The 25,343-nt window shown below is 41.1% G+C and overlaps 1 protein-coding gene across 4 annotated transcripts; it reads left to right on the forward strand.

Moving 5' to 3' along the window:
- The first annotated feature begins 383 nt into the window (after positions 1-383).
- Positions 384-23,314, forward strand: fam193a (family with sequence similarity 193 member A). Of its 4 annotated transcripts, none has more exons than XM_065956405.1 (23): positions 384-806; positions 2,452-2,526; positions 4,237-4,479; positions 9,809-9,984; positions 10,084-10,251; positions 10,598-10,844; positions 10,947-11,071; positions 11,262-11,409; positions 11,512-11,586; positions 11,704-11,778; positions 11,871-11,983; positions 12,098-12,340; positions 14,067-14,223; positions 14,376-14,522; positions 15,058-15,336; positions 15,627-15,849; positions 17,295-17,600; positions 18,830-19,112; positions 19,256-19,442; positions 19,552-19,791; positions 19,958-20,840; positions 21,701-21,782; positions 22,304-23,314. In XM_065956405.1, exons 1-23 carry the CDS (start codon positions 585-587, stop codon positions 22,395-22,397), a joined length of 4,791 nt encoding a protein of 1,596 aa, XP_065812477.1. In that variant the 5' UTR covers positions 384-584; the 3' UTR covers positions 22,398-23,314. The 4 variants fall into 4 exon arrangements, with proteins under 4 accessions (XP_065812477.1, XP_020495354.2, XP_065812491.1 ...); XM_020639698.3 differs by having other exon boundaries at positions 385-806; positions 17,295-17,648; XM_065956419.1 differs by lacking the exon at positions 14,376-14,522 and having other exon boundaries at positions 385-806; positions 17,295-17,648.
- The last annotated feature ends 2,029 nt before the right edge of the window (positions 23,315-25,343 follow it).

Below are 25,343 nucleotides of genomic sequence, written 5' to 3' on the forward strand. Positions count from 1 at the left end.
ATATTATATTATATTATATTATATTATATTATATTATATTATATTATATTATTACTATTATTATTATATTATATTATATTATTATTATTATTATTATTATTATTATTATTATTATTATTATTATTATTATTATTATACTATATTATTATTATAATAATAATTATTATTATTATATATACATAGTAAAATATATCAGAAAATTCGCCGACTCATCAGCTGTTCAAACTTTTTTCTTAAACGTTAAATTCAAACTACAATTTCCTCCCACTGGATTTCTTCCCCCCCCCCACACACACACATAAACTCAATTTCCCACAAGCCCCGAGATGGGTTACGCACAGTTACGTTGCAACGCAGGCTGAAGCCGAGTTGGGGGCAGTCCAGTTAGGAGGCCATATTGGAATCTATGAAATCGGCTTGCACTTTGATGGAACTGAGTGTCTGTCGTTTTGGGAGTCTCTAAATCCGCTCTCCCCGGATTTTTACAACCGAGTGATTGCGCCGGGCATTCCACCTGAGACCCCGCCAAGTCTGGACGGCAAAGTTGTCTCGCTTCTCTTGTGTGTGGGGGAGAACAAAAAAAAATGAGTCCAACCGATGCTAAACGAGGGGCTAAACGCAGGAAGAACAAGCGGGGCGGTGGCAGTAGCTGCAGTGCTGTCTGCAACACCAGCAGTGGCAAGGCCGGGGTTGCTTCGGCCCTAGGCTGTGCGGGAACAGCATCACCTGCCTCTGTCGTCAGTTTTTTAACACCTGGCAGCACAGGCAACGGGACTATAGCCTCCATCACTGGCTTAAACGGAGAGGTAAGACTGTCACACCTGTGCGTTGAGCCGCTGGATGTGCAGACGTGTTTTATCAATGACACAAATCTGATTTGAGGCCCGACACCGATGCGAGTAACACGGCTAGCTCACACTACTCTACGCGTCGTAACATGAATTTAACTCACTCAGTGAACGCGTCTGCTGCTAAAAGAAACTCAGTCGAACACCTTTTGTCATCTACTAAATCACCCAGGTGATCAAATATGTCACGCTGTCATAAGTGTGTTGACTCAAACTATCGTAAACACACAAGACGCCGAGACCATCATCGTTAGCTCGAGTCCAGAGATCGTAGCTGAATAAACAACTTTAAACATCGCGGGGGGTATTATTTTGAGCTCTTAAAAAGTTCACTGAGGTGGGGATTACATTGGCAATGTCAAGATTACCTGGACGTGCTTACAAGCTTCACCACAGTAGAAGATAGGCCGCTTTTACATGTATAAACATGTAGGCTAGCTAATGCTAACAGTTAAGAGGACTAACAACTTCAGCCACATCGGGCCTTGGTGTGTTTATAAAAGCCGAGCTTACATTTAGCTTTCTTTATAAAGGTTCGTCTTGGGCTCAACTTGATTGTGTTTGTTAGAATACACGCCTTTTAAAACCCGCTGTCTGGCTTTAGATAGCCAAGACATGCCTTTTGAAGTTATAACTAAAACAGAAACTTTAATTGACTCTTTGAGGTGTTTTACTTACTTCTGTTTTATTAGTTTCTCATTGGTGTTGGTTTGAAAGTAAGGTGCAAGCTTTTTTTTGGGGGGGGGGGGGGGTCACAGAATCGTAAGTGTAGCCTATAATTGTGTATTTATTGTGTGTTAAAGGATAATGCGCCTCAGTCAAATCGTTGTTGAATGTAATCAGTCAGTGTATTAACTTTTACACTGTGCAAAACATACTCCCCTCCCAACCAACGAGCACACATATTGTGACCTCTCCCTCTCCATCAAGTGTGACATCATTGTATAAAGGTGTAAGTTTGTCCTCACGTTTTAGCTTTGTTGTTGTAGTTTTTATTTTATTTTTACATCATAGGTTCGCAAAGCATGTATATAGTAGAGGTTAAACACAGCTATCCACCTTTTTGAGTTGTATTCAAACCCTACGCTCACATTGTCTTTATTACATTTAATCAGCCAGGTTTATTCAAATTGATAAAAGAGCATACACAGGTTTAAAGAGATACTACTCCTAGAAAAAGTGTTTAATCATGATACGGCTTGCCTTACTCTAGTCTAACCCTTACTCTTACTCTCTCTCTTAGTTTAACCCTCTTAATACTGGCTTCAGACACATTGTGTTTATGTTATACTTCACCTGCCTAGCCTGGGCAGGCCTGACAGTATTGCCTGCCTGGCACCTGCATGGAAAGTGAACCAGATGCAGATAGTTTGGGAACTACGTAATATTGCTCCTCACTTCACCAATTAAAGGTTTAAAATGGGATATTAATTAACTTACACATCAAGTAATTCAGCCAAAGGTCCTTAACGAATTGATACATCTCTATGATGGAGGAATCACTTGTGTATGACGTCTTTATGAAGTTTTTCCACATTTAGCTACTTATCAAACTAATAAGGGGTCGGTTCTATGTAAACACTGAGCTGTTCTTATCCCTTAGGTCAAAGTGAACAACAGCATTACACCCCAGTTCACGGAAGGACCAGTGAATGCTGACTTCTCTGGAGTCCTTCAGGTAAATGTACTTTAGATGTTACATAAGTTTATTGAAGGGCACTGTCAAGTTCTTCTTCTGTAGTTATGTTATGTCCATCTACTTAATATCATTTAAATGTTATTGACAGAAGGTAAGGAACGCTAAAATGGAATGGCCACAAAAAGTTTGATTAATCAGGTCCCTGTTTAATAGCACTTATTCACTATCATATTCGAAACATTCAGTGATTGGACTGACACCTCGTCACAGACATGAAGTATATTCAATTCTGATTATTTACGTTCAGGCCACACTTCTTAAACATGATCATTGTCTGTAAACTCAATCTTAGCCGCACTGATAATGTAGCTTCCTGTTTGCCATATTTCAAGGAAAGTCATGAAAACATTTTCTGAAAGATGAGAATTGGCTTCAATTACAAATTAATTTACCCTGTGACAGTGATTTGGGGACGCAGAATGACATTCTACGAACATAGAAACGAACTACACAGAAAACCCAGAATACATCACCAAGACAGTTGATGATGACATTATATTTATTTGAACATATTTTGTTCTGTTTACATGCATGCTAAATAAGTTATCAGTAAGACGCTTACTGCCTACAATTAAGACAACTGGTTTAGCACAAATGTTAAATCAAATAATCCACCTGATGCTCCAGAATCATTGACTCTTCACCTGTGCTTCATTATGTTTGTGTAAACCCATCTGGATGTTTTTGGTAATATACAAATGGTGCTGGTGTTATGCTTTTGCAGTAATCAAATATAGCGGTCAAATATTTGAACAATCTGGTTTGTTGCTCTTCTTTCTTTATTTCTTGTTTTTTTTTTTTTTGTCTGTCAGAAAACAAAAGTCACACATAAAGGACAAAGTCAGCAAAGATATAAATTGTCCCACTTTTTAAAATGCATCTCCAATATTTATCCTGGTTTTAACTTTTATCACGTTCCTGGTCGTGGAGCTTATTAAGAAATGCTGAGGCTTTTCAGGTCGGGTAGAATCAGTTCTATCTGAACCAGTTTGCGTGCCCTGTTGGTTTGCAGTGATAACTGGTCTCATATCTGGTAAACCGAGGGGTGTTCAAACAGCCATGTGGGGGTATCTTAAAAAGAGCGAAAAGAGACTGTGGCACAGTGGTAGAGTCAGTCATCTCTGAAAGGGTGGGGGTTCGATCCCCAGCTCTTGCAGCCATATGTCCATTGTATCCTTGAGTAAGACGCTTAACCCCAAGTTGCTCCCATTGTTTCAGCGGCGTATAAATGTATGTGAATGTGTATGAATTTGATGAGCTACTTCTGATGGCCACTTGGCATAACAGCCTCTGCCATCAGAGTGTGATGGGTGTGATTTGTTAGGTGTGACCTGCAGTGTAAAAGCTCTGAGTAGTCAGAAGACTAGAAAATAGCTATACAAGCTCAAGTCCATTTACCATTAAAACTGCCTACCTTCTCTGGTCAAAACAAATACAGACCACTCAGACTGGAATCCATACTGTCCTTACTATCTGATGATATATTAAGGTCATTTTATGATTTAATTCACTAGATATCTTGCACATTGTAATAGTAGCCAAATGAAGATTCACATTCTATTTAGATTTAACCCTGTTGTATAGCCTTTTGAAAATTTCATCAAACAGTAGCTTTGCACATGCTATATTGACTGTCCTGTTGATTTTTAAAATGTTCTCTTTCTGCTTCTTCCTACATTCTCCTCACAGACCCCATTCACGTTCGGCCTGAACCAGCGGGCCCCCTACACGGCCGGTGATCGATGCCTCTTATGCCGATGTGAGCGTAAAGAGATTTCCATGCCTTCAGAGGCAGGGATCTCGGGCCAGAACGGTACCTCACAGCTCAACAAAACACCCAGTCCCCTCCAGCTGCCTCTGTGGGTGTGTTCTGACTGCAGGCGCACAGTGGAGAAGGAGGACCGACACACGGCTCTGGAACAGTCGTTAGGGGTAAGTCACCTGGGTATGAAAAGTTGTGGTGTTGGAGTGGAGGCATTATAGGCTAAAGGACTTTCAGTCCACTTGTTCTTTGTAAGAATCCATTGCTTTAAAACGTATCTGTGGTTGCACTGATGCCAAAAGTCTGCAGTTCAACTCATACAGCTGTGGTCAGTAATCACTGGATGATGTAGCTCTTGTTTCCACCTAAATCTCTTTGCCAGCACTGACAAATGCTGCAAACTGACATTTATTACTATTATAAGAAGTTCTAAATAACATACTATCATTTCATATATTTACCCTTTTTCACTTTCAAAGAATAAAATAATATCAAGGGCAGTCGACGTGAATTATCAATCATGAAATCATTATTTGTATAGCATCAAATCATAACAAGTGTCTCGAGATGCTTTACAAAAGAGCGCAATGGGATAATGAGAAGGCATTGTATTCCTTGCGTTCCTGTTGTCCACACTTCCTTGCCGCTGAAGTGGGATTGGAGCAGGCCGTGCATGAATGAGAACGGCGATGGTTGTGGGGACGACACAGTCCGATGGGGCTGACTGAGCGTCGGGTGTTGGTTGGTTGGGACGGCACAATCAGATCGTGGAGGCTGGGCGTCGGGCGGTGGTTGAGGGACGACACGGTCCGATGTTAGTGGCTGGGCATCAGGGACGTCGTGTGGTAGTAGTGCCAGATCACCTCGCCGTCTACCCGAGAGCCTGGCTTCTGCTGCCGGGAAAAGGCCTACTGGTCGTTAATCTTCTGATACATGAAGACTACATTTGTGTATTCGGAGACGCTGGATGTCTTGGATGTGCTTGAATGTAAATAACCTGTCAGGTTTCTGTTGTATGGATGCCATAGTGTCTCAGACTAATGTCTTCTCATGTAAAGATCTTCTTTATGTTAGACAGCCTGTCCGTGTGCTTAGCTAGCTCTAGAACACCAGCTAAAAACCTGAAAAATCACTTCACAGTAATTACTTTTTCAATGCAATACAGAGTCGCTTCTCCACCTCTGAGATTATACTGTAAAGGTGGGACTATTTCCTGTAATTCATAGGATTAATGACTATTACTTACTTCTATAGTATAGTAAATATTGATATGGCAATATATCGTCGTCCTGACTTGTGTATCACATGGCTGGTGCGAAATATTGATATTTTAATTTAAAAAAAGATGTGGCTCTATAAACAGATTTCACTGTTTATTTGACTCTCTGCGTCACTACTTCATGACACCTTAAGGTGGTGCTTTTGACATGAATGAGGATGACATGAACACACGGCAGTAAAGTGCTTAAATATTGCAGTTTGCCTTAAAGAGGTATCAGATGTTGTTTTGTTTGATTCTATGATTGTCTTGCAATATACCAAATATTGTAGAATCACTGTATCATGATATTATTGGCTTATCATATCGTCACATGTCGTATCACGAGTCACCCTCCGATTCCCAACCCTAATTACTACACAGCGAATTCGAAGAGGAGACACTTACCTCTAGGGATGTAAAGATTAATCGTAAAATCGTGATAAATCGTTTCAAAGGTGTGAAGATTCACATTGGTACTCTGAAAAATTAATCCCAATAATATCGTGAGCGTCAGCAGCTGTAGAGCAAGATTTTGAAATTGAGGACGCACCACCGTCTTTTAGGTGTGGAAGCAGTTTGGCTTCCCCAAGACAGTAAATGAAAGAGATGAGAAGATAACAGAAAAGACAAAAACTGTGTGCAAATATTGCAAGAAGACAGGGAACTACACAAATAGCACAGCCAACATGATGCAGCATTTAATCGACACCACAATGAGAAGCTCCAGTCACCTCCCCTTGTTGTGAGAAAAAAAAACATCAGAAGGCCAAACCACACTGACAAGTGGGTTTGCAGCCCCTAAAGGAATCTTTTTCAGTCAGAATGTGAATAAATTATGAGAGAATCGTATTGTGAACCCAGTATCGTGAATCGTATTGTGAGTTGAGTGAATCGTTACTTCCCTACTCACCTCTATTTCCTTGTATTGTTTGTTTCCATATCAGGTCAGATTAACAGTGCCGTATGATTAAGTCTGTTTCTTTCCGTCTAGACTTTAACCAATAAACATTGCAGCATTTATTTTTCACCAAGCAGAGCTTAAAGCTGATTGTCAGAACTATGACTGGACTCCTGGGCTGTGAATTGGCTCTACTTTTGCTGTGTGTGACCTGAGCCTTAAGTAAACTCATAATGTGTTGTCTTCACTCATAACTACAAGTAGTGTCATTTGTAGTGTAAAATCTGTCCCAATTTTTCTGTTAATACATTTGTGTCATGTCTCTGAATAAGGGGAAGTTTCATGAATTATATCTGACCTATTGGACCGGGAAATTAAATCACTGAATAGGATTAAGTCTGTATGTTATAGAGGAATGTCTAAAAAGTCATAGTTTGTACTGGTAGAATTGATGTAAAGTGTGCTGGGTGCAGCAGTTCTGTCCTATAATAACTTAAGGGCACTTCCCTGTTTGTCAATTTTTGTAGTATTAAAATAATATAGTAGAATTGCTTAACAAGTTCTGCCTGCTTTAAATTTGTACAAGCACAAATGTTTTCTTAACACTTACAGTATTAGTGATATTAACTCATAACCTTCATTGGTACTTTTAGTAGTGTTCGTATTCATTTGATCAGACTTCAATGACGTCTTGTCTGGTACGTCAGAGGGTTTGAGTTTCCTCAGTAGTGGGTGTGACTGCCTCAGCCCTGTTGTTTGTCTTGGGTTTGGTTTCCTCATAATGTATTGTTCCATTGCATCCTCAGTTGGATACTATGCTGATTTAATATCATTGCATTTTGGTAATATCTAATCTGTTTAACTCTAAAACAGCTGCAGAAAGCTTTTCTGAAACAGAAAGCTTCAATAGTTTGACTAAGGTTCCTTAAGAAACCTGAGAGGCTAATATCTTAGCTGCAGAGGTTTGGGACTGACTGCTAAACCCAGTACTCCAAAACATGTGATTTAAATAGTACAGTGGTGGGATATTGTTGGTATAACAGCTTCTTGAACAGACTTGCTCCAAAGATTTGCTCATCTGTACTGTACTTACCTGCACCTTCTACTTCATTGTTGTCTGCTCACGGCTTGGCTTCTGTCTCAGCCTTATAGCTGTTACAGTGATGAGAAATGTATTGTTTAGACCTAACAATGTCCAGACCACTTCAACTTACATCATTGGCTACATAAACACGTTAGTTCTTCATAGCAGGTTGGTCATCTGTAGGAGTAGAAAGGCCATTGCACACTGAGTCATTTTCTTCTTCGGAAATTGATGCACATTGAAAAGCAAGTACGATCCCATGTTGGGTCAATCATGTTTGCACACTGGCTCCGAAACTTTGGCCCGTCATATTTAGTTGGGAACAGGTGTGCGTTTTTTTTTCTGTGTGTCAGTAGTGTCCCCCCCATACTGTCAGCCGCTGTTAAAGATCAATTGCATTGCAGAAACTGGTGTTCTCCTTTTAAAAGTGTGGTTCCAGTATAAAGAGCGGAGAATCAAACCGCACCACTGATATTCCAGAAAAATACACCTGGAAGCGATCAGGATTATTCTGCTGATTCATTACTAAGAGGAAAAACTTTCCTTTATTGACACGTGAAACTTTACTCGCTCTTGTCTCGTTTTAATGTGGATGGACCCCCCATTCTGCTTTACGAATTTTCACAATTAATAGAAAAATAAAGGCATCAGACTCAGTGTGCAAGGTGTCTGTGCATAAAGTTATCCCCCGCCCCCCCGGATTATGGATCTGAAAAACACGGACTTGGTGTGCAAAGGCCTTAAAGAGGTCATGTTATGCCCTTTTTGGGGTTCGTATATTTAATCTATGTACCTACTAAGTATGTTCACAATAGCTAAAGTTTGAAAAAAGTGTCTGTTTTCATGTACTGCCGCTCCATGCACCGGCTCACTTCTGACTCTCTCTAAGGCTCTGAAGTGCCCACGTTCAGAGTCCCCACGTGTGCCAAGTCTGATCTGATTGATCGGTCTGTTGACTCTAGCGTAATTGGTCAGTCGCTCAGCACGGTTCTCGGAAATGTCACGCCCCTTTTACCATATTGGGAATGCAGCCACTTTGGATCCGAGCAGAGCAAAAACATTAGCACCTTAGCACTACTGTGCTACCGCAGGCTACGGCATATCGTGGGCGTGCTACAGAAGTTAATGGGCCTGCAACATGAGCTGCAGGGCTTGCCACAACGAGCCAATGGGCTTAGATCAGTGATATCACACTGACAAGACGTCACACTGGCAACATTTTTATCGAGGGGGGCTAGAACCGAGCGTTATATGCAGCTAATGCTACAGCTAACAGGAGGACGTAGGAGAAGCTGCGTTTCCGCAGACTTTGTATTTTTGCACATAGATGTGCCTAAACATGCACAGGACACTTGGAAAACACACTTTTTACACAAGAGCATATAAAACCAGAAAAAGCATAATATGACCCCTTTAAGAAAAGGCTGATATATTTAAATATTGCATTTGTTTAATGATGCTGTACCCATTCTCAGAGACTGCATTTTGTCTACTAATGAAGGCACATTTCAATGCCTTTGTTCAGAGAGCATAGACAGGTGGAAAAGTGATGTTTGAAGATATAGATATAAAGGCAGATGCCCTCTGTTATTGGATATAAATAGACGTCTTTATCTCAGAGTGGAAGTAAATGGTAGCATGTTGTTTATACAATTACAATTTCTCTTGAATTGCAAAAAAAAGGTAAACAATTGTCTTGCCAAATACCCATATATCTCAATATATTTCAAAGTAGCGTCTGTATCAAGATTTGTATTGTATCACAGAAATATTGCCGATGTTCAGCACTAGTCATGTGATGTGCCATTGCAGAATGTTTTGGAATTGACATTGGAATCTTCTTTGGTCCAACAAGTAACACAGTAATAGATTCGTCACTGAAAGGTCCTCGGAGAACCATCCGGATCGTGTTGATTTTGTGACCTCTGTGGCAGCAATGAACTCCTTGTTGATTCTACTTTCTTTTATCAGTAAAATGTGTCATTCATCATCATCTTCGTTGTGGAACATGTAAAATAAAATTGTTTTAGCTACATGCTTTTAATCACTTCATCTGACACCTTCCCCGTGGCAGGGGATTCAGGCTTTAATAATAATAACAATATAGAAATAGTCTACCTTGTCGCTGAACTTGTTTGCTTCAGTCGCTCATGAGTATTAATTTTGGTCTTTTTAAGAAGCTGTTAAAATGTTTTCTCTCTTGAAGTATGACAATAAATATTTATCTTCTTCTGCTGTTTTTCATATTTCCTACAGAGCCAGGACTTCCTTCTGCACATGCCTGTGGGTAACGGAAACATAAGCCAGGAGGCAGCTACGGGGGACAGACTGACCACTGCTGTGCCTACACTACCCATGCTCCCTGCCCCGGATCTCACCGCACCATTGCCTGCTGACACCATGTGCAGCTGCGACGCCTGCAACGAGAGACGGTCAGTTCACATGGATTGCAACCGAATGATCTTTATTTTTTTGTTGTTGTTTAATCTTCCTTTTTAAAGTAGTGTTTTCTGTTGTCTGTTGAAATACAGGGAGATCTCTGCTGGGTCAGAGAGGGAGACCCAGCAGCTACAGAACCACTGGTCAGAGGTTCGGTACCTGGTGCGCTGCATCTACCGTCAGACAGGAACTTCATTAGCAGATGACCACGACCAGCCTCTGGAGAGAGACAAGGACGGCATGAAGGAGCTGGTTGATAGGTAAAACTGCTGTGTGTGTGTTTGTCCACTAGGGGTCTCTGTTGAGCTACTACAGCCTCCTCTGGATACAGGAAATAAGCCTTTGTAAAAACAATCAGAAAGCAATCATGTCAATGAGCTTCTTTTCTGTAACCAGTCACGTTTGGTCCATAAAATCCCATGTTTATTTCCTTGATATCATGAATGTCCGATTGATCTTTGGCTGTGACTCACTGTGGGAAGTTATATTGAAAAGAATATCAACAGGAGGCTTTCTCTTTGGTTTTCTTGGTTTGGGTTCTCTTTATGCCAACATGTCCAGAGCATAATATGTCAGCATTTTTATGATATTCTTTCCACTCAATAGACTCTGTGAGAAGGACCCATACCAGCTATATCAACGGCTGGAGCAGCAGGCTCGCGAATACGTCTTAGAAATGAAGTTGCGGCTACTGAAGCACCTTTCTAAAGGTTCCAAGACGCCAGGTGCTGTGGGAAATGTAGGTGCAGCCCAGGGTCCCCCTCAGGCCTACCAGATCATCTCCCTGCTGCTAGAGGAGTACAGCGCCCTTTGTCAAGCTGCACGCACCATCAGCAGCTTCCTGCTCACCCTGGTACGAGTACTAGCCGTCCTGCAGCTGGCATGGGAAGCTATTCACAGAGGATTTTAATTGTGTTTCCAGCTATGATTCTTACTTGTGTTTCCTGTATTCCAGGAGAATGAGCACCTCCAGAAATTCCAGGTGACGTGGGAGCTGCACAACAAGCACCTTTTTGAGAATCTGGTGTTCTCTGAACCGATGTTGCACAGCAGTTTACCTGCACTGGTTGCACAGCTGAAGTAAGATATACTTTTACTCATTTACAGACAGAAGTAATGACTCCATTTTTGCTGTAGACCCAAAATAAACTACAGTTTTACACTTCTGTTTCAAGAATTGTTGATGCAAGTTAACACAGATCCACAAATCTTTCTTTAATGAAATTACCAGATTTTTTAAACTTGTCTTTTTCGGCACCCCTTTTTTCAGCCATGGCACAGCCTCGCATGATACATACAATGAAGACATGTACAGGACCTTGTTAGAAAGCTACCAGCAGCTGCAGCAGGAGATGGCTTCAGTGGCGGCTGAATGGCAGGAATGTGAGAAGAGGATTGATGACTATGTAGACGAACAGGTAACACATTAAAGACCACATTAAAGACAAAACACGAAATGAAAATGATTTTTGCGTGGGGGGGAATCACTAGTTGGAGCTTTAAGGATTTCTCTTTTGCAGCTGCTTTTTAAGGTGGAGGGTCAGAGTCTCACTAACCAAAGAACAGAGCCGCACAAGTCCTTGATAAGCAAAAACGTAAGATGCTTAAAAATGTAATACAAATCAACTTAGTGAGCTTTTTTCTTCTCTTGGTATTTTGAATTCTTTCATTTCTATAAGTTCATGTCCGTTTCATTACCTGTCCGTTTCCAGACTTTGAAGACGAAGCAGCGGATGCTGAAGGAGGACTGGGAGTTCTTTAAGCAGAGAAGATTTATAGAAGAACAGGTACACTACAAGAATACGCTGCCATCATGGTTAAAGGTTAAAATGTGCATTTCTGTGCTTCACAGCCCTTTTTCATTTTCTTCTCTTTAAAGTTGCCTAGCAGCAAAAAATGCCCCTCTGGAAACAGCAACGTCACAGACACTATGAGAATGCTCTCATCTCGGCTCGGTATTCCAGACTGTCCAAACTGCAACTATAGAAGACGGTAAGTTTCCATGATTCAACCGAGTTTTTATCTGCCCTGGCGTCGGTTTAAAAAAGTGAAAATAAATGTGAAACTGCCTTTATTGACAAATGAATCACTCGTACCTTCTCACAGGTGCACATGTGACGACTGTAGTCTCTCCCACATCCTGACGTGTGGCATCATGGACTCTCCCATCGCTGAGGACCTCCACATTAAGCTCCCTCTGCAGGGTGAACCTCGTCGGGATTACCTGGCAGAGGTTCACCCTCCAAGTCTCTCCTCGGGCAGTTCAGCATCGGGCTCCAACTCCAGTTCTCCCATCACCATTCAGCAGCATCCACGGCTCATTCTGCCCGAAGGGGACACCAACACCTTGTGAGTCACCTGTGCCATCAAATGGTTATTTATAACACACACACACACGCAAGCTAACATGCCAGCAGTGTGGACGTGAGGCGCCCATCAGCAGAGTTGAAAAATTGACATTTCCTAGAACTTAATCCTCGTGCCCGAAAGAACCTCTGCCCAACGGCACATGTCCATGCACTTCTCTCTCTTTGCACGTGAGCAGTTCAGTAAAATATGATTTACTTGATTTATTTACTTTATAATTTATTTGAGTCATATTCTATGGTTACGATGTGACATTTAGAGGTTGCTGTCACATGTGGGAGTGTCCTTGGGCAAGACACTGAACCCCTGTCTGCAGCAGTGGTGTGCGTGTGAATGGTAGCCTCTGCCATCAGTGTGTGAATGACTGATTTTGACCCTTTGAGTTCAGAAGACTTGAAAAGCCCTTTACAAGTTCAAGTCCATTTACCCTTTAAATGACAAACCTCAGCGCCTGAGCATGTATTACGGTACATGGTAAACTTGTGTGGACTAACGCGTGTTGGTAACTAAATAACATACAAAGAGTTTGCAACCCCAAAATACTGTTTACTGAGGCAACAAGAAAGAGAAAGAGGCAGACAGCTTAGAGACTGTAAGCACTCACATAATGAAAAAGTCACCAATGGTCATTATTGTTGGGTAACTTATCATTCCTTCAGGAGTCAGGCAGAATACAGCTCAAGGGATTTAAGCAGTACACTTCACCATTTCTTTTATTTGATTTATTCATAAGTTACAGAGTATAAATAACTGCTGCATTTGTTATTTGATTAGATCATTTAATATGTTCTCAGTTTTTACTTAACAAGTATAAAGACACCACCATTAGTTATGGCATAAAAATACACAAGACTCCAGGAAATGGTTTTGACACTCCAAACTAAACAGGTCTGTCATGAACTTACAGGCACAAAAACAACATTGTGTGCAGAGAGAGAGAAGGCAGAGAACAAGAGGAAGATCCACAAAAAATGATGTTGTGTTTGCATTGCTGTTTTTACACAAATGAAGTTCCTAATGGATAAATAAAGTTCTTTAGAATAATGAATATCTCCCATAACTGTTTAAAAAGAAAGGGGCATAGTATACTATGCTATAACTATACAAGAAAGTTTTACCACACAAAAGAGTTAAGCGGCTTTGCAAGTGCCCCCCCCCCCCCCCCAAGGTGAAGTTCATTTTATTTACCGTAATTGTATTTTCTATATAATGCCAGATCACAACAAAAGTCATTTCAGGATACCACCTTGTCATTTTATTAAACAAACTAAATGCCTTACGTTATTTACACGATGACGGCATGTCATTTCTGTCTCTACATGGTTAAGCGTTTACAATTCTCCTCTGCTCTCTGTATCGCAGACACGTGCGTGCACACACAGGTGAGCACAATCTCACCAGCAGACAGAGAGCATAGGTTGGAAAATATGTCGTATGTGCCCCCCCCCCCCCCCCCCCCCCCCCCCCAAAAAAAAAAAGCTGTAAACCTAGGTGAAACACTGCATTCACTGAGTAAACAATTTCAGAATTAAGCTTGTGTGTGAAAACTCAATATTTTGGATACATGTCTATCCCTTTGTAACAAACCTTTGACTCGGTTAAGTCTTGTGTATAATATATAAAGATATTAACACACTTCTCTTATAGATAATATATATTTTTTTTTTTACTTCCCCCTAACCTGACACTCACTTTCATCTCCTTTCAGTATTAGTGATGATGACGAAGTGCCTCCATTGTCCAGTAAGTTCGGGGACATCTACCCTATGTGTGGTTATGAGGACAACAGTGTTGTGACGTCTGCTGTGAACGGCCTCCATAATGACATCAACGGGGAAGCTGAAAACGTCGCACTAAAGGCAGGGGTAAGTTCTAAAAAAGCCCAAGATTAGTTTTCAATTTTCCCTGCCGAGTTTCCCTATGATGAATCTTGTATTCATTATGAGTGGGTAACCGGTAATATGGGAAAAGTTGCTACCTACTGGAGTCTTCATTGCTCAACTCATTTCTGTTGCAGTCTCCTCCCATCACCAGCAGCAGCAGCTCATCAGAGGGTGATGAGGAGGAGGCTGACGGAGAGGTCGGTCAGGAGCAGCGAGTGCAGCAGGAGGAGCTTTCCTCAGTTAACACCAATAGTCCTCCACCGTCTTACAGCCACCAACAGGTGCTTTCACACTTGTACCTACCTTGCTGTGTTGTGGTTGTTATTTGGTTATTATGGTTATTATTTCAAAGCACGTTCTAAGTGAAAAGGAACGATCAAAAACGTTGCTATCTATTGTCATTATTCAGCAGTGGAGGCAAGGACTTTTTGGTTTAGGGGTTATATCAAGAGTAGCTTCTTTTTGGGCTGAGGATTTAAATGTTAACTTAAAAAAATACTTGTTCTGGTACTGAGCAAAGTGTGTCCAAGTACTGTAGAGAGCTGAGAGCAAACTTTGAATTATGAATCAAAACACTCTTCAATTAAAGGTCTGATATATTGTTTTGTCAGACCAACAATTGACCAAATAAAAACTGGGATAAACACATAATCTCCATGTGAGAAGTGTACCTGTACTTCACTATATATATATATATATATATATATATATATATATATATAAAAAAAATAATGATGACTTAGGTAAGGAAGAGAAGCACGTCAACTCAAAAATAAAACTCAACAATATTTCCTGACTTTGTGTTACCGCTCTCAGGTAGAACAGCTCCAGCATGCCTGCGAGTGCCACGTGTGCAACCAGGATCCCAGCACCTCCGCCCTGGGCCCCGCCACATGCCTGCCCCCCAGTCCTCTCCACGCTACACCTCCTCCCACTGTAGGACACCAGTTCTTCACAGACAGCAAGACTCCCCCTGCCCACCCTGCCCTCCACCTCTACCCCCACATCCATGGCCACCTGCCCCTACACAACTTCTCACGACCTCTTCTGCACCCCACACTCTACCCCCCCAGTCCTCCTCTCTCACACAACAAGGTGAGGAATCACGCCTTACAGTTGAACTAAGTGTTTCCTTCTTGCTTTCTTTAGACAGTAAGTAAGTGGTAAGAGACTCTTTAGGGGAAAATGTTATTTATTTCCTTATCACTGGGGATTTTTTAAGGTTCCAGGAACAATACTGAGCTTTATTGTCTTTCAGTTTCACCTAGTAACAGTTTAACAATCCTCCACAAGGGGGCAGATTAAAGTCAACAAATTAATTTAACAAAATCTTAGAAGTCCTTTACTAATGTGCCACATTCTTCTTCTCTTTTATTCATTTTAAGCCTCTGCCCCCAAACCCAACATCAAACCACTCAGCAGCAAAACAGCCGGCCTTCAGCCCCTCGTTACCCGAGCACGTTTACCAGAATTGTTTTGGCGGTGCAGGCGGAGCAGGCGACTGGAATAGCTCGCTGCAGTGCCTCTCCCTCAAGTTTGAGAACCTGTGGGATGCTGCAGTGATGAAGAGCTGGAATCCGTCTGTGCTGTTGCCTGAATCCCTGCCAGGTGAGCCTGCAGAAGTGTGTATGTGGAGCTCCCACTGTGTGTTTACACGCTGTGCATGTCCCGCTTACGCAACGCTGTAACACATTGTGATTCCACATACTGGGACGCTGACAACAGAACTTCATTATGGCGATGTTGCAGAATTGCAATCTGTAAAAGGGGTTTCTGACACCAAGATGAGAGTCTCACTAAGCATCCAATGAAAACTGTCTGGACACAATTTTTTATAATGATGGAAATACAGCCCATTTCACTGTTTAGAACATTTCTAAAGCCTGTGTGGGGCTGGCCAATCACATTTTGATTGACAACTCTCTGACTGTCAACTTAGTGCTGCTCTAAACTGTATGAATTCATTTTCTGAGTCAGAATCAGCAGAGAAAGTAAAACCCCGGCCATTACAATGAGTTTCAATTGATAACTGAAGGGACATTTTAGTTAGCAATTACCATTCACATGCAACTGTAGCTGAGAAGCCCCCTTTTTTCAGAAGGGATTGGCTGAGCCACTGAATTCACGTCCTGCCTTTTAATGCTTACCAAAGCACAAATTTGACCTACAGATAAAAAGACAAAGGTCCCTTAAGTCAGCACAGGCCACTGCAAAAGAGATTCTTTAGTAAGTTTGAAGCAGGGAAGCTTAGTGACTCTTGTGTTCCTGTTCAGTATGTTGTCTCTCTTTCTGTTCCTCCTCTACTCGACTAATCCGGTGCATACAGCGCTGTAAGAACCGCATTCGTCAACAGAGCTGTAAATCGTCGTTATATTTGAACTAACCTTCTATGAAAAATGAACACTTGGGACTATGAAAGAAAATTGATGTGGATTTTCATTTTAAAGTTTGCACAATGTCCCATCTGTTATCATGGAGAACACAGGCTTTATGACCCATACATGCAGCCAGTCAGCAGAGGAACAATAAATATGTTGGCTTCACTTTTGGGGAGCAGTTGTGCAGTCCATCATTCATATAGTCTAGGGTCGCAATGTGAAATGGTAGCTAGTGTTAGGGCCTCTGAAAAAGCCCCAAACTAAACTCTTACTGTCATCAATAAAAAACTACAAAGGTAAACCGGCATGCTAGTGGCCATAAATAATCATCCATGGCCAGCTATATTTTAGCCGTTTAGGAAGCTGGTGCTGAGTGTAAATAACTGAAAAGCTGGCTTATGACTTTTGTGATTGGAATACAAAATGAATAACTTCAGAAATATCAGGGCCTAACCCACTTTAAATCTAACATCAGCAAAATGTCCAGAAACTAAAATGACACCATTTCACATTTGGATTTAAACTTAGATTTGATACTTTTAAGATGCTGAATATTTTGTAAGTAAGACCCTTTATTAATGTGTAAAATCCTATGGCAGATTTGGACTTTCATAGGCTTTACTAAAAGTCTCGTTAAGTCACAACCCTGACAAATCTCTCATTCCTCATCAACAGGTGACATGCTTGGCCCGCCCCTCGCTGACGTGCCCCTCCCTCCCACATCATCTATCGGCCCCCAAGGGGATCACCCTTCTCTGCCCACCCCTCTCCCTCCTTCCTCCTCCACTCCCTCGTCATTGTCATCGTCTTCATCCTCGTCATCGTGCTCCTCTTCAGAAGCCAAAGAGCAGAAGAAGAACGGCGCCAAGAAGAAGTGTCTCTACAATTTCCAGGATGCCTTTATGGAGACCAACCGAGTGGTGATGGCCACCTCGGCCTCCACGTCCTCCGTGTCCTGCACTGCCACCACTGTCCAGTCAAGTAATAACCCACCCATCCACCTAGCATCCAAAAGACCCAACTCTTTAGGTAATACAGGAAGTAGGATCAGTGCTTGAGTTTGAACTGTTTACGGGGCTTTTCTTTGACTTAATGATGGTTCAACCCAGAGTCATTAGAGGGGTGTGACACTCATTGTTTAACTCATCAGGAAATGTCCATGGTATTTTTGCTTTCATAGTTTCGAGTGGCAAGAATACATTACTCACTAAGAAAGAAGGACTTGATGATTCTTGTTAATCATCTGTAGCATTTCTTCATCAAGTTGGTTGTTCTGTCATAATGGTTTAAGGTAGTTACTTGGATTGGACACCCGGATGTGCTGTGTGAGGCATGTGTTCATTTTCCTCCAATTATAGATGTGATTTTTTTTTTTTTTTATTGCAAGATTTAATATTATCATTCTATGTCGTAGTAGATTTTCCAGGAGTGCATGTCAAGCAATCATTATCATCTTAGTAAACTGTAGACACAAACAACAATTCAATAACATATCTACAACACAATATTTTTTACATTATAAAATGAAACAAATTATTGATTTGCACACTAAATATCACTTATATTTCAGTAAAACATAATACTATACAGCATGTACAGATAAGAAGCTAAATCAAATGGTTCTTCTTTTAACACTTTTAATGAATCATAATATCTTATTTAATTTAAGAATTTATATTAACTATAGTTATAATTGGAGTTATGCATGATTTTCCATATTTTTAAGCTTAACTCCATCTTAAACCAAACTTTAAGACATCGCTGCAGGGTTTCTCAGGGCAGCAGGTGGTGAACGTTACTTTCAGCACTTGGACGAGAGTTGACAATATCCTTGTGTAGCCTACAAATATTCATAAGATTGTTTTCATCCTTAAAATCAAAACATGTACTGTAGTGTTGTATATAAGTGTATCATAAGTGACATTTGTCTATTTAACAGCAACAATAAATCTGGTTAGCAGCTAGCAAACAAGACTCATGTCCACTCCAAAATTTAAACCTAGCTTTCCCAAGTTGGTACTTATCACTATTGTACAGGGATCTATTAATAAACTTAGTTTTTCAAATCTATTTTAATTCAGTTTGACTTCAACAAAAGTGTTAATGTTCCATTATTTTTTGGTGAATTTGTAATGGTAACTGTGTGTTTTAAAGTTTTGTATCAGATAACGAAACAAGGTTCTCACTGACTATGTCTTTGTCTCCTCCAGACGATGTATTTCACAATCTAGGTGAAGAGGACCATAGACAAACTGCTCCAGCCCCCCCTAGAAGCTGCCCTTCAGGACTAACACCCCTCCCTCCTCTCTCTGGCCCAACCATGCCCCCAGCACCCACCACGCAACTTCCCACAATGGGATCACAGCCCTTTCCAAAAATGGCCGCTCCCGCCCCAGACTTCATGGATGCCCATCAGGGCCTATGCCTCCCGCCTGCTGAGCCTCCAGCCTCCACATTAGATGGTCCTGTCAGTGCCCCACCTAGTGTTTGCAGGTGAGAGCTCTACTACATCCTGCAAGCTCGGAAACATGGAAACCCATTGATCACTGAATGACAGAGACCGTTTATTTGGAAAGACGCTATTGTTTTTGTTGTAAGTACTGCAGGGACCAGTTTTAAGTATCATTCCTTTTCAGTGATCCTGACTGTGAAGGACATCGCTGTGAGGGGAACGGGACGTACGAGCACCCGCCATATGATGGAGAGGAGAGTCAGGACGAGGACAGCTGCTCTGAGCACAGCTCCTCCACCTCAACGTCCACCAACCAGAAAGAAGGAAAGTACTGTGACTGCTGCTACTGCGAGTTCTTTGGCCACGGCGGGGTAAGTCTGATTTACAGAGAAAAATGGAAATACTGCCTTTACCCGCATAATTGAGAAAAATTGTAAGAATTGTGCAGATTAATTTAATCATACTCGGTTTTATTCCCAGCCTCCTGCTGCCCCTACCAGTCGAAACTATGCAGAGATGCGAGAAAAGCTGCGCTTGCGTCTGACAAAACGTAAGGAGGAGCAGCCCAAACGTGAGGAGCATCAGCTGATAATAGAGCGAGATGGAGGGGTGGAGGACCACAGGCGGGTGGAGGACCTGTTGCAGTTCATAAACAGTGCTGACAATAAACCTGCATCTAGTTCTAAGGCAGCCAAACGGGCCAGGCATAAACAAAAGAAGGTAACTGTCATTGTTTTTTAGAAGTCTTTAATGGTTGCATTGTAAAACCTGTATGCCCATAGAAATATAGTAACACACAAGTTCTAATCAACATGTCTTTACAACTAGGTTTTTCTGTGTGTCAAACTTCACAGTGCTAAAAGTGTACATCTCTGTCTATTTATAGATGGAGGAGAAGGCCCGTATGGAGGCAGAGGCCCGTGAAAGGGAGGAGAAGCAGTTGTTGGAAGAGCAGCAACGGCGGCAACAGCAGGAAGAGGAAGAGGCAGCGCTTCAAAAGGAATTGCTCCGGCTGCAGGCGCTGCAGCAGCATCGTGCTGCCAAGAAGAAAAAGAAAGAGAAAGCAAAGGAAAACACCGCTCCCACTCAAAACAACCCACAGCCCCTCAAACAGACAGCTCAGAACGTCCTTGATAATCTTCAGAATGGAAAGTCACAATTGCTTCATACTCTCATCTGTCTCCCCGATCAGAAGGAAAGCCGGTTTGACACCGTGACCCGACCCAACACACTGCACTGCCCTAAACTCACCAGTGAGAAGGGGTTACCTTCTGAGACCAACATCCCCAACTCTCCAGCCATCCTCCATAATGGCACTTCTTCATCACAGCTCGAGGTTAACGGCAAAGTTAAAACAAAACACTCTGCTAAAGTGGCTCACTGTGAGGCTGCTGTGAAGAAGGCCCCAGAGTTACCCAAAAACTCAGAAGTGACAGCAAAGCTAGCTAATGGAACCGCTACAACAGACACCAAAGCAATGCGGATCAGGCAGACTGAGGCGCTGGCTCCTCTCCCAACCACAGAACCAAGGAGGGAGGACAGGAGTTGTAACAGAAGCAACAGTGGAAAGAGGCAGCAGCAACAACCGCTGACCCAAATAAAGGAAGACAGGAGAAGTCCACCTGTGTCAAACCCTTCTCCTCCTCCAGCACCCCAGTCCGAGCAGAGCCAACAGAACGGCAAACCTCCAAGTGCAGAGTCCCCGCAGCCTAAGGGCAAGACCAAGAAGAACAAGAAGAAGAAGGGGGACAAGACAAACAGCTCAATAGGTTGGTTTTTGCATTACTCACAATTAGATGCTGTAAATTCAGCATATAGCTCATGTCCAATAGTTTTGTTCTAATATTAGTCCCAACCAGCCTATCGGACCAGATAGGTTCCACAGCCGTCATGCTAAGTGAAAGTGAAGTCCTTAAGAAAAACAGGGTTCAGCCATGTATCTATTTCCTCCCTTGTCTCTTGGGTATTCTGTGCTATAAACATGGCTTCACAGCTCAGTTACTCAATGTGTGCATTTGTCAGATCGCTGCCGTCATTGACCTCTTGCTGCTGTCCCATGGGAACTTTGAGTTGCTTATAGCAGCTTTAATTAGTCTCAAATAATTATGTTGCACTTGGGCCCATATGGCCAATTGTTCTGACAACATGGCTTTGCAATAGTCTTTTCTACCGACAAGATACTTCAAGCACAATGAGTTTACATTTGTATGAAATGTGCTATACAAATAAAATTGAATTGAATACAAGTGAAATCCTCCCATACAGAATATCAAGTAATGTCAACACATCCAACCCCAAAAGATGCTTGACCTCATTCTGGCCTTTAAACCTGCTTGAATAACACAAAAAGCCAGGCCGGTTTGTAGATACTGTCTGAACAATCTGTTTGAGAACCTGCATCCTGTGCAAATTCCACAAAATTGAAAATATTTAAAAAGAAAATGTACAAAGGATCTCTGATGTCCCTGGTTTTTGTTTTTTTTTCAACTGTAGTGTTGCCTACTTGGGAGTCCGTGGCAGTGTATTGGATGCATATATGAATTTAATTAACATTTCTGAGTTCTTCTCAGAGAGGACATTTACTAAGAGATATACAAAATGATCATTGATGTATGTTGTTTTGTTTCAGATGATGTATTCTTGCCCAAAGACATCGACCTGGATAGCACTGAAATGGATGAAACGGAGAGGGAGGTGGAATATTTCAAAAGGTATGTTTGTACTTTAATATCTATTTATGTCAAATGGTGATGAAAACATTTCTAAAACTATTTTCTGTCTGTATTAGTCTTAAAGGTACTTTTTCAAAGTTTCGACCAGTAGGGCTGTGGAGTAATGTTGTCATTGGACTGCCCAGTTTTGTCTGTAATCCATACATTCACATGGAAGGAGATTTATACTGTTTTTTTGTTATTTATAAGGGAGATGGCAATGCAACAAATGTGCAATAAGTGTGAGCAACAGCAATACTGAAGATGACTGCTAGAAAAAAACAAATGGAGTAAAATTGTAGGTTTTATAACAACCTAAAAGGTTTCCTCTCCCATAGGAGAAAAGTCTTTTACATAAAGAAATACATTCAACACCTTTGTTAGGCCCCAGGGTTACACAATATGTGCTCTGAGGTGAAACAACTTCCTAAGAAAACTCCACTAGGTAACTTTATTAAACTTATTTTTTAGCCTGTGTAACTTTCTACAAGGTTAACGTTTTTTATATTGTTTTGTCACAGATTTTGCTTGGATTCTGCTCGACAGACTCGCCAGCGGCTCTCCATCAACTGGTCAAACTTTAGTCTGAAGAAAGCTACCTTTGCTGCACATTGAGGACATTTGTTGGTGACTGTCAGGACACAATCAGTACCTTAACAGCTATATCGATCCACATGGTTTCCCTCCACCCATCCCTTTACCTCCACCCAGCTGTTGACCTCCCAGACTTTTCTCCTGCTGTGCCCAAATCACACCCTCGCTGCCTTGCTTTTTGTTCTCATCGCTGTGTGGTTCCAACACAGACCCATCTGGACTGATCCACCTGCAGAACTTAAACTAAAAATGAAATGACACAAAAAGAATCACAAAACTGCTACTTTGCATCTGATTAACTTACCTTGCGTGCTTGTGTGCTTTTAGTCTGAGTTAGGCATTTCTCTTGACTGTAAAGCCATGGTCTGAAACTATTTTCTTATAATGGCTTAACTGTTGTCAAAAGATGCTTAATATGTCTGGATGGTTTCCTTAAAAAGAGAGTCTAAGGAAACTTAAAAAAAGAGAAATGTAATGAATTAAAAGCTGTATTTGAGATATTGTGGCTTACTATCCCATCGTTTCCCGTTCCTCGCACGGCATCTCATCCACATGATTGACAAGGGAATGGGCTTGGTCAGCTGGTCTCCACTCCCTGCCCCCAACACCACCATCATCTCCACCCTATTTCACAGAAAGGAGGAAAGCATAATACTTGACAATGTTCTTTTTTTTGGTTTTTAAGTACTGTTTAACAAACTGTTGAGTAAAAGTGTACCAGTTACAGTTTTTGTTTTCTTTCTTTTGACCTGTAGCCAGCTTGTATCAGAATACTTTCAGAATGAAATTGAAAAAGAACAATACTCACACTATCAATCTGTTATAGAGTGTATATTGTATTAACACTGAAGCCAAACTGGCTACTTTTAACATATTGTTAAGTAATATTAAATCTTGTCTTTCTTTTTTGAAAGATGGAATACAGTAGTATGGCAGGATTATGTGTCTTGTGTCAAATCTTATTTCCTTCACACAGTAGAAATGGTCAATAGACAGTTAAACTACACAACATTTAGCAGGAATTCAACAAGATACAGCTTGTTGATGAGTGAGTTTTAAGGATGCTGATGAACAGATCAATCTCAGCTCATACATGTTTATGGTAAGTCCACAATAGATGCAATAGTGACTGACAGAGTTCCACAAGGTTAGGTGCTTGAACCCATGTAATTTACCATATATACCATATGCTCACTCAGTTTAATATCATAGGAACATTTTGTTACTATAAGACAGACCCAGGCTAGTTTACTTTCAGAGCCTTTCTATAGAATAACACTCAATGGTTTTTTAATGTTTTCATTCTTTTTCCTAGCCAAAATAACCTGCTGTGACTTACTATTTAAAATAAAAAATATTTATATTAATGCTCCTCTCAGCAAGAGTGCAAGTAAGCACTGAATCTGGAAGCTTAAATGCTGTTTTTCCAGGTTTGTTGGTCAGAAATCTGAATTCTGACATGTTTTTTTTTTTATATCACTGCTTGATTAATCATAAACCAATTCCTAGTTAACGTTACTGTTTGATATCATCTCCCCAAATGATAGGAAAGTGTCATGAAATTGCTCAAAGTGACAAACAAGGGAATCACGTGAAATAGGGTTTAAAAGTCACATATCACACTCCTTTTAACAAGTTTAAATAAGTCTCAGAGCTCCCCAAAACATGTCTATGAAGTTTCTTGCCAAAAATCCGCTCTGATCCTGTATTTTATCATGCCTTTAAACCCCTCTATTTCAGCCCTGTTCAGAACAGGCTGCTTCTGTGTATATAGCTTTAAATGCAAGTGGGCTGGGTTCTACCACCCCCTCTGGAAGGACTTTGGTGGCTTGGGCTTTTCTTGCACCATGCCCTATTGTATAGAGAAGGCAGCCTAGGAGGGCAGAACAAACAATTAAGCTGTTGGAATGTCACCCACCTGGTGGAGGGGTTACTGCCCTTTATGATGTCACAAATGGAAAATCTCCAAACAGCCTGTTTGAGTACACATTTTCTGAAAGGTGTTGTAGGCAAAAACGGAGAGGTTGAACTTTTCTCACAATTGGGAGGTTTGTAGACGGACTAGGAACACATATTAGTGTTTGAAACACATGGTAAAGTGTAGACTGCATAATATGTGACCCTAAAGGAGGTCAATTTTTTTATAAACGGAAGACAAAACAACCACTATTATGTAAGTCAGATCAGTTATTGATAGATTGGAGAGAGAGATGTTAAAGTGGAAGACACTAACATTTCTAGGTTATGGTCATTTTAGCTAGCTAACTGTGTTAGTTAATTAAATGCTCATGTGAGTTCTTAAGACTAACCTCTCAGAGATCAAGAGTTATCAAAATGTTTCTTAACCTTGAAAATGTTCTCATATCTCTGGATTATTAGTATCTTTTGGTATTTTAGTTGCTATTTAGACAAGAAATCATTAAATTAAAATTGTCAAATTTCCATTGTTGATATGATCTGCAAACACAGTAATACAACATTAAAACAAAGTTTGAGCTTCCCATTGTGAACCCAATAGAAAAACGGGTGCTTTTTGAACAAGACAAAAAGTCTACTGTTTACCCCAAATGTGTATCCTACTTGCTGCTCTGCACATCTGCGGCTGAGCACAAGGTTGCAGAATGAGTTGAATATCATAAACCTTTAGGGGAACTCACCGTCATTATTCATGAACTGTGACATAGGCATGTAGATCCCAAGATTCAGATTCAAGTGAGTCCCTTTAAAAAAAATGGTAGGGGCTACTAAAGGCATTTACATGTAGCTCAATTTCATTTATGCACATGAAGTTCTAGGGGAAATTATTTTCACACTATTATGAAATCAAGTACATCCCCTCAGGTAGAGTGAGCGAGAAATGAGGTCATGTTTGGTTTATCTAGATGAAGATAGTTAAGACATACCTTTCACTGAGCCAGACAAATTGTACACCAGCAGAGGTAAAATATATTTGTATGCTTACGAAAG

The sequence above is a fragment of the Labrus bergylta genome, chromosome 1 (genome assembly GCF_963930695.1).
Source record: "Labrus bergylta chromosome 1, fLabBer1.1, whole genome shotgun sequence".
Classification (NCBI taxonomy): domain Eukaryota; kingdom Metazoa; phylum Chordata; class Actinopteri; order Labriformes; family Labridae; genus Labrus; species Labrus bergylta.

Coding starts and splice junctions, on each gene's coding strand:
- fam193a (XM_020639698.3), top strand. CDS start 585: ATGAGTCCAACCGATGCTAAACGAGGGGCTAAACGCAGGAAGAACAAG. Junction 14,523..15,057: donor CGTCTTACAGCCACCAACAG/GTGCTTTCACAC, acceptor TACCGCTCTCAG/GTAGAACAGCTCCAGCATGC. Junction 17,649..18,829: donor CAAAAGACCCAACTCTTTAG/GTAATACAGGAA, acceptor TGTCTCCTCCAG/ACGATGTATTTCACAATCTA.